Below are 10,233 nucleotides of genomic sequence, written 5' to 3' on the forward strand. Positions count from 1 at the left end.
CTGTCTCCCGTTTCTTTTCACCTTCCGGTTTTTTTACCATTCCCCAGACTACACGTCAGATTATTCCGTTACTCTTACACAAGTTGTTGGCTTTTTCTTTCTCGCTTCTTTATCGGAAGGATCTACTCGAAAATATCCTTCGCCCTCCTTAATTTCCGTAGCTTTCGGGCTTTACACGTTGTTCTACATGCTCATTTTCTCCCGTCCCTCCGCAGCTTCGTTTTCTTCTCTTCTCTGTGTGCATCTATCTCTCCCACGACTCGCAGACACGAGGGTGCAGAGCAGGATGCATGGTGTCCGCGTTGCATATTATATGCCCGGACCGGCGCGATACACGCGCGGTTTACACGCACACTCAGACACACGCTGAACGGCTTACACGGCCGACGAAATAAAATTATCGCGAGCGCTTTACGTTCTAAGGTAAATCTCCGGGAGAGGGGGCGAGCGGTTAAACTAACTTTCGCGTGGCCAGCGCTTTCGTTCGCTCTTTACTGCCGCGCCGGTATCGATTTACGAGAATCGAGACCTTGCCTCGCCTTCAGCGCTAAAGTTGCCGTTTAAAATTAGGACCGGATATTGGTATTTGCAAATTTTCGCAATAATAGAGAGTAATTTTTATCTTTGACTTTTATTCACTCTAATATTGGATCTAATATTGGCTTTTTCGGGTATTATGTTCGCTACATTTCTATTTATTCTAAATATATCAAAGCACTTGTATAACGCTGATAGTTTCTTAAATTTCAGAATAATTTGTCTTTTGAGGATAAAGGAAAATGACAGTGGAGAACAAAGAGGCCTTTATCTATCTTCAATTTTTTTACGTTTATTACATATATGTTAATTAATCACATTCAAGTATATTACATTTCTTACAGAATTTGATACTATGAGAACGAAATGTAGAATCCGATGAAACATTAAACTTCATTGTATGTAGAGATACTTTTTGTAGCCACGGATTTTAAATCAAAGAGCGGTATTTCCGAAAATTTTCTGATAGACGTTGAAATTTTATCTCTGTTTTATCTTTCCCAAAATTTTCTGATAGTCGTTGAGATTTTATCTCTGTTTTATCTTTCGAGGCGTGTCGACACGTGAAAAATTTTGAGAATTTCGCGGCGCACTACTGCCAGAGAGAATCCTTTTGATTCGCAATAATCGCAAGGCAGGGAAAATATGGATCACGAGGGAAGTATAACTAGCTGCTAGTCGATCTTGGCTCTCGTCGCCCGCGGGACTTGTAAGGCAAAGGACGAAATTTATCTCGCACTAATACGCTTTAAACTCATTGGACGTAAATTTATCAGGCGGCCGTGAGGTTCCCGCGCTGTCGCCCCGGGCTCTGCTTTTCGACGTGGAGGAGAGGCGAGGTCAGAGACTCGGATGTACGAACGGAAGAGCAGCGAGCACAACACGAGCACAAGGTGTGCCTCGATCGTTAACAGTCCGAAGTTATTTTTGCAATTGTTAAAAGGGAAAAATAAGATTTGTCCATCTTTTCTTAAATTTTTTATTAAATCATCTTTTCTTCTTTCTTAATCTCTTCTAATCTCGATCTTTTCTTAAATTTCTTTAGAAGTACAAATTGCTAAGTATTATTCAAATTCACACGAAGAGTTGAAAGTTATGTCTTCGAATATTAAAACACGGTACTATACACGTACACGTAAGTAAAAACACTTGTAGCATATTTCTTCCATATAAATCTGAGTCTTACGTGTCATCCTGTATTTGCCTGGTTTTGGAAAAAGCAAGACGTTTGTACCATTTTCCGCTGGTCCCTTCATGTTCTAGGAAATTCATTGAATTATGATGATATTTTTCACACTTGTTATCTATGAATACACGAATTTTATGTACGAGATTTTTGCTGTTTCACAACGCACGATAATTTACCAAAGTAATTTACCAAACGAAAAATCGATCCCGTGGCCGTGGTCGGGTCTTCTCGGACGATCTACGACGATTCGGTCGATTGGCCGGTTAGATTTCGTGGGAGATAGGCAAAGGAAGGCATCGATTCGATGAAACGAACGGTTTCCTGGTGTCGGAGATTCCAATCTCAATCTTTATTCGTGTATTGAACTACCGGTGGTCCCCGGATCGTCGAGTGGATCCACGAATACTGTAATTCACCGTGGGTGGCACGTGTCGAGTCACCGTACCTTCCCTCTTATTCATCGCGATGTTTATGCATCGCGGTTTAAAGCGACGTCCACACGGCGATCGAACGTATCACGGCTCCTATGGGACTTTCTGATGAATGTTTTCCGCACGATAACGAACCACAGCTCCTGGATTAACATCGAGGTAACGGTATTTCCCTACATGACGATTGAGACGATCAGGCAATCGAGAGTGGCATTTAGTACGCCTAATTGGACGTTATCGATGATCTTTGAATAATAGAAAAGGAATGATTTGTACGAAACGATAGGCTATTAAATCAGCCTGTAATTTTCAAGTCGGCGGTTAATAAATAAATTAGAGATGAAATATTTTGCGTTACTTTCCTAATACAGGGCGACACGAAAGTAGCTCGATTCGTTGAACGTTAAGAAATTATAAACTGGACGGTTTAAAATTAATTTTTGTGTTGGAAAATATTACTGGGAATAATAAAATAATAATTTGTTTAGAATTATCTTTTCTAGCAAATATTTTTAATTTTAAATCGACTTACTTTAATGTTGCTATACGGTAAAAAGGTAACGTAGAACTTTCAGTGACATATCCCTATTATTGTGTACGATTCTTAAGATATCGAAGAAGATTCCATAAACGACAATAATGTGTGTTGACGATTAAGCAGGATTAACCAAGGGCTACGGCGTGTTCGCGTGTTGTAGGACCGTCAACGCTACCGATCGGCTTGTCGCGAGACTTTTTCAGTCGAATCGACGGCGTGTTTTCGTTAATTAATGTTCTAGGTTCGTCTTACATTCTCTCTGTATGGCGATGTTGGCTAATCTTTCTTGGAAACGACGAAACAAGTTTGGCGAACTTACCTTTCGCGCAAGCTCATCATCGTTGGCAGAATCCACCGAGTTAACTAAACAAGATCATAAAACAAGAAAAAAAATGCTTTATCGATGAGCGTCCTTTTAAATGTACAAAAAGGGTTTAACAGTTGCGACGAAATTGAACGTGAAAGGAATATTGCGCGGCGTGTAAAAACTGAGCAAATGCTGGAAAATACGTCAACGCGTCGGGGTTGAATGAAAACGTGTATTGTTACTGTAACGGTGGTAACGGGACCGTTAATATGTTTATTGTTGGCCAACCCTCTAAAATGGAAATGGTCGCGCTATTAAATCGTACTGCTGTCTCCCATAATCCCATGAATATCCGCTATAACTCTTAGCATACCGTTGTTTTATTCGTGTCTCATAAACGAGGAAATGTATCAATTTCCACGCTGGGAATTCAAAGTTCTATTATTAACCGAAACGACACTTTTTATCGTTGCACCGATGAAAACAAAAAAAGCTTTCAGCAGCTGGGAAAAAAGAGGCGCGTATCCGAGTCGGAATGTCATCCAATCAAAATTTGTAGCATTTTTTAAATTGAATCGCGTAGAATTCGAATTGGTGATAACTAAAGAAACGAAAACATAAAAGAGATTCGTTTACCTCGCTAAACACTCTAACGAATATTTTAAATGTTTAATACATTTCTGCATACTACGTACATTCTGTGCATTCCCAATTTTGTATATATCAAAAATTCATAAACACTCACAGTTTAGTTATTACAAACGATGATTTCTTGTAACTAAAAAAAAAAGGACAAAGGGTCGATAGACATAGAGAAACATGAGATTCTGATGTTAAACCTGTGGCTCACAAGCGACGTCCTTCCTTTTCCAGGACACCCAGAGGACCTGTCGTCTCGTCTGGAAGAACGATGGCGCGGAAGTGTGTGAAACGTAAGCGATCTCCCTGTACCGTGGAAACACCGTTGGAAAGTCGGTTCTGGACGCGATCAACAGCGAAAGCATGGAACAGAGCGGGCAAAGCTGAGACGCAAAATGTCGAATCGGGTGAAAGCCGAGTATCAACGCTTGCGACGTGATCCGGATCGATGCCGATCTACCGGTGTGTGGACGATCGATTTCGCGGAGATTACGAAACGGATGTGTTCGAATTCGAGCCACGTACCACGCTGAGTCGAACAACTCCTGGAGGAAATCTTTGAGGCTTGACTATCATCCAAGAGGGAAGGTGTGGATGCTTTCGTAGCCAATAAACCGATTCGCCGGGTGTTCGATTCAATTAGCGACCTGGGAGAAATCGAGAACGAAGGCGTCGTTGAAGCCACCTTCCTTGTCAAGTGGAAAAAAATATCTGCCAAGCAATATGCCTGCAACAACAGTGGTACGCGTGAAAGAGGTCGCGCTTCGGGCGACCGACTGCTTCCGCGATGAAATCCTATTAATCGAGATGAAATCTCATTAAGGCCGTGTCGCCCCTCTGCTCTAGGGGTGAGATCGACGAAGCAGGCCGTCACTCGCGCCGCGGAAAATTAACTGTTCGGCCGCGAACATCGCAAGAAAAGCGGCCAAGAAAGACGGAGGGAATAAAAGAAAAAGAAGCAGCTTTTGCGTGAAGCAACTTGAGACTCGTTTCCTGGCCAATTAGAAACGGTTTTCTGAGGCAAAGGGCCGGGATTAATATGTGCTTTGGACGAGTGCCGCGAGCTGGAAGTTGCCAGAGCGGCGTGAACACCGACGACAGCTGTCGAAAGGAAGACGAGGGGATCGTCGAGCGGTGCTGGTGGTCCTGGAGATCCTATCCCGCGGGAATGGGGATGCTCTTGCCCGACGAGACTTACGAGGAGCGTTCCTCGTCATCGAGACGAAGCTCCTGCCCGAATGTTCTCGCGGACATCGACGAGGTCGAGGCGGCCAAGGCTTTGGCCGCATTCAGAAAGTGCGACGAGTTCCTCAAGAGGCATGGGATCAGGCCGGAGTTCTTCTGCAGGCACAGGGAACGTCTCGCGTTACAGACTTGGCTGTTACAGAGGTCTAAGCTGTCTTCTGGTGAGTCTTAATATAGTTGTTGTTTCTTACAGAAATGTCGGAGAGGACATTGTATAGGATGATACGCAAGCCCTGATTTCAACGCTTGAAATAAAATTATTAGAAATAGTGGGATAGATAAATAAACTGTTAAATTGACACACGTGAAATGTGTCAAAAAGCAAATTAATTTCTTCAAAATTCGATGCAATTTTTAAATCAATTTCATCGATCAGTTTTGTTATTTCAAATTTATAAGGATTGTTAATTCTAAAATTAAGAAATTCTTAAAATTGTTATCGTATCATCGCACAATCACGAGAAAAATCAACTGGTAGATAGTTCTATCGCCGTGGAACATAGGAATTGCAAGCGAACAGAGTATAGGGACGATAAATCGAGTTCCATAACGTTGATCAAACTTGGTTTCATTTTATGGGACTTTATGGGATAGACATCACGATGCACCTGGCTGGCGCGAAGGCTCCGCGTTGCGGGTAATAGATTTACGTAGGAGGAACGAACAATCGCGGATGACAATTTACGGGGAACAGCGAGCGGATCGTTTCAAGCTGTTCCATGCATCGAAAATAGAAACGGTTCAATTGACCGGGATCGGGACGGGACCAGTTAAATCGACGTTTCTCGTTACTTTCACCGACTGTTATTTTGTTGCGGCGGTTTTTTCGCACAATGAAACGCATCGTTCTGGTAATTGGATATCTCTTTCTTAAAATTTATGCTTTTTCACCGACGTGAATCGTGATCGCTTAGATTTATACCTGTCCGAACCGAATTCTTTAACAGATATTCTTTGCTCCTAAACTAAAACTTGAAATTACACCTTGAGTTATTTACGATCTAAAAAAAAAGTCTGTTTAACATTGAGTAATCGTGTGTAAATACCAGTATGATATACAAGGTGTCCTAGTAGTTTCTTTCTGGCAAACTTAGAGTTTCGTTAAGAGGTCATAATAAGAATACGAAATATTGGTTTCCTGTAGCTCTTGGTCCCATGTCAGAGATCGAGAAACTTTCACAGAAAAATATTGGTACACGTGGTGAACTGATTTGAGTGATTGATTGATTAAGATGGAATAGAATGAAAATCACTTTTTTGAAGTAATGAATTTAATTTCTTCGTGCTGTCAGCTAAAACTAGAGAAACTAAAATACCTTGTATATATTTTATATGTCTATTTTTCTCTCGTACCTCATGAAAAAGAGCTCAACCTACTGATAGTCGATTAACAGCTAATCGAGTGTGGATGATCGCCAAAGTTGCCTGAAACTGTCGGTCGATTTTTGCATTGGCTAAGTGATTCGATCGATAAATAGGGGCCAACGGCATATGGAGCCTCTCTTTGATGTTAATTTCGATTTCGACGGCGGCCGGGTGCCGGCGATAATTTTGTTAGCCGGGCGTACTTAACGATCGCGGGCCCGTGAAACGCGGAAATATCGCAGTTCGTGCCGTGACCGCCGCGAGACTACCGGAGGGCATTAATTTTTGTTTTTAACGAGCTTTGCGTATTTATGCAACGGGCCGCATTAGCACAATTGATTTAATGCTGCGCATTAATCTAGCCCTGTTCAGGCTCGTGTAAATTATGATTGGAAAAGTTAATTTGTTCCCCTTCTGTTGTCGTCGACTCGGAAACTATTCTTCATTGATCAGATTTTATAGTAATTTTCATCCTACTTTCACTTCATTGTTTGTCGCGTTTTATTGTGCTTCCTTTGTTCCATTGTTTGTAGTGATTAACACATTAAGAATCGACGTGGTATTTTACTCAACATTTCATTTCCAATCGTCCTTCTCGCTTTTAATGTACGTTATTGAATTCTGTCTCTAATATCGTATTTATAAAAGGTAGTTGAAAGGATTCGTTTGATATTTCTCCCTTCATATTGATCAGACAATCTTGCGAAGAAGATTTCTATGTGGCCGTTGAAATCCTGGATAAAATTAAATTTTCATGTAAACATCTGTAATCGATTCAAAATACTAATATATAGTCACGAAACTATGGAAATCTAAAACAAAATCATCTGAACAAATATGGACTTTATGTATCTTACTCTTAGAAGAAAATTTTATCATTTATCCACCTCCTCAATTAGTATTATTATCTTACTATCTGGGTTGGGCGTGACCGAGAAACAATTTTCATTTGGTCTCGTAATAGCAAGGTTTTTAAGTATCTGCTATCCTTTACGGGGTAAGAATGTTTATGGAGATAAAGTATGCGGCGAGGAAAGAATGTAATTAAACCATAAAGAGCGCCAGTTGCGTTCTTACGGTTTCGCGTTTTTACGCGCAAAATTTAATGCGAATGGATTACGCGCAAACGCGAGCAACGTCTGCACGTTACGAAAACGTAACCGCTTCCGGTTATCTCAAGAGGTGAGCTGTTGCCTGTTTAGAAACAACCTCTGCAAACTTTTACACGGTAATAAATATTGCTGTTACACTGAGCTTTCCGCGTAATTCGGAAAGCTTCCGCAACTCGAAATTGGAATTAAGTCGTTCCCGAAGACTACCATATTCGATTTTTCTTCCTCCCTCAAAATTGTAACGTAAACCTTTCCCTTCTGTCATCTTTCTAGCCAGTCTAAATAACGTATTCATCAGAAGTTTCGAAGCTTTCTATATCTCCCAACGATTATCTCTCGTAGAATCGCTTCATCATGCAAATAAGTGTTTAGCCCGTCGACAATAATTGACAACGCAATTCCCACGTGGCATAATGTTTCGAAATCGGATCGATCAGCGTAAATACGATGTGTTTGTTCGTTCTCTATGTCTGAACGCGACAAATTATGGAACTCAGCACCTCGAGCCATTACACCTTGTATTTCGAGCAAGCGTTAGTTTAAGAGGCGATGTTACATCATCATCGCGACGCCAGTTAATGTATCAAAGAGCTAGCTGAACGCGGTAACATTCCCGGTAATCTTGTCTGACGCCTAGAACGAATACTCAGAGTGAATACAGAAAGTTCCGTGTCATTAAAATGCCTCCTTTCTGGCGAACTGCGTATTAACAACTTTCATGTCATACGTACTTATTGTTGGTCGTACATGTTAAATTTACTATTCACCTTGTTCTGAGCATAAGTAGTTCTGTTATGATGTATTATTATCGTTTGGTTTGAAATTGATTAATTTGAAAATGGGGTCAAACGAACCGAGAACGTAAACACAGAATATAACAATCTCCTATCATCATAAGTCACTTTTGTTATCTTATGTTCCGCTTTCGATATTGTTTCGTAACGAAACTAACACAGTGCTATCTGAGAGTCTTGGACCACTTACGTTTAATCTAATTTACGTTTAAATTAAATTTATGTGTTAATTTATATGTTGTATATTAATTTATATGTTGTAATTTATATGTTCTTTTTTTACCTATATCACTGCATAGTGTATCGCTATAAATTTGAAGGAAAATTCAATTTTCGCGTAGCCTCTTTATCTCTTAATAACAGCATCTGGACTTTTCATGCAAAGCTTTCCTATAATTATACCGTTCTTTTATTATTTCCTCTAATTTTTTAATAATTTCTACGTGCCATATAAGAAGATTCGTCTATCTCTCGGTCCGTATCTTCTTCGAGTTCTATCCGAATAATTTCAAGCGCGTATACTGTACCTGCATTACCCTCTTAGCTAAAAGAAGAAATCAATGAGGTAGATAGAGGAGATTCTTCGTTCTGATTCGAAATCTCATTATCGTTGCGCCAAGTTCTCTCGGATGCTCTCTAAGATAGCTAGCCAGGTGCGTAGATCAAGAGATAAGTTTTCTTCCCTTTAATCACGGACAAGGTAAACTTTTCTTTTCAACCAGTCAGTCGAAAACAGAAGGTCCCGCCGTTCTTTAACCGTGCAAGAGTAACTGGCGGCGTGTTCTCAAGGAGCTGCAACTTTTCAAAAGTTTCTTAACGATCAAATCATCGGGTATCAGGGTTCGCTCATCTTCCGCGTGCATTCGAATTCTCCGGCGGAAGTCCGTCGTTCCACCCTCGAACCATTCAAAGATCTTTTGCTCTCCCTTTCGCGAGACAACATCCTGAACGTTTAATTAAATATTCATTTCTCGAGACTCGGTAGTATCTGCTCGAAAAATCAGCCCCTTTGTCTATAGTCGAATTATCTAACTGTGTTGAAAGCAATAGTCCGCTAGAGTTTGAGCTCGTGTCCTTCATTCACTTCGATTCTCGTGTCTTTATATCTTTGCTAAATTGCTGAATATTAAATAATTTTTTGGAAATTGTCGGAATCAGAGGACTAATGAACTTTCTATAATTTCTAACTGGCGGACTCGAGATAAACTTCCCTCTCAGTTGTTCTAGGGTTAATTCTCGAAAGCAGGACGCTAGATTAATTTTGATTCGGATACTTCAAGTTTATCTTTCCTAAGCCTCATCGATAAAAGATCCAATTTTATTATTATATTGAGATATGAAAAGTATATTAATTCGGTTCTGTGCCTTGTTACTATAAATGTTCAACGCTTTTGACAGAGGTGAGCCACCATCCTCCGGGCAAGGGTTGATACGATTCGATTGTGTTATATGCTATCCACCAATTCCTCGCCGGATTGGAAAGAAAATGAAACCTGCCGATTACCACAACGTGGAATACGCAATTACGAGTAAATTCCGTGGTGACGTTCGGTTGTTTTCCAGATCAGAAAATAAAGGCTGCGTAATTACGGGGATGGCATTACACCGTGTTTTACAATCAACGTAATCACAACTCGCTCGTAGCCAAAAACGATCGAACAATTACCGTTCGCGTATCGGAGTCCTCGTTTTATCATATTAATCGTCGAAGCACGTTTCATGAAAATGCTTTCTAGTCGTGTATTATTTTCCAATCTCGCGACGTTTGTTTATTACTCAGCCCCCTCTTGAAAATCGAATAGCGAATCATTTGCCATTCCCTTTTCGTTTCTAAAATAGACAACGCTTCCGTCTCGCCCTTAACTTTCTTCATGCAACTTGTTCCATTTGTCGCCGTTGTCGTATCGCGTCAGCAAGTCACGCGGACAGAATCACGCCAGTGCACTGGCACTCTGGTGATAAAAGAACGGGCGGATATAACCTGTAAACGGAGGAACATGGTGCAGGCAAAAAAAGAATTTGATAAAGCACCGGCAATTTTATACAGCGGCCCCCATTGAATATTCCGCGCGCGAC

General features: G+C 40.8%; 1 protein-coding gene across 1 annotated transcript in view; it reads left to right on the top strand.

Annotated features, from left to right (window-relative positions):
- The window catches only part of LOC100746572 (unconventional myosin-IXb), a 95,514-nt gene that overhangs the window by 29,251 nt on the left and 56,030 nt on the right, over positions 1–10,233 (top strand). Inside the window, exon 5 of the mRNA XM_024367255.2 lies at positions 3,876–5,047. Coding sequence (XP_024223023.1) covers positions 4,681–5,047 — 367 coding nt within the window. The 5' untranslated portion in view covers positions 3,876–4,680. The remainder of the gene's footprint in view (positions 1–3,875; positions 5,048–10,233) is intronic.

Source organism: Bombus impatiens, unplaced genomic scaffold, assembly GCF_000188095.3.
Source record: "Bombus impatiens unplaced genomic scaffold, BIMP_2.2 scf_0317, whole genome shotgun sequence".
Lineage (NCBI taxonomy): Eukaryota > Metazoa > Arthropoda > Insecta > Hymenoptera > Apidae > Bombus > Bombus impatiens.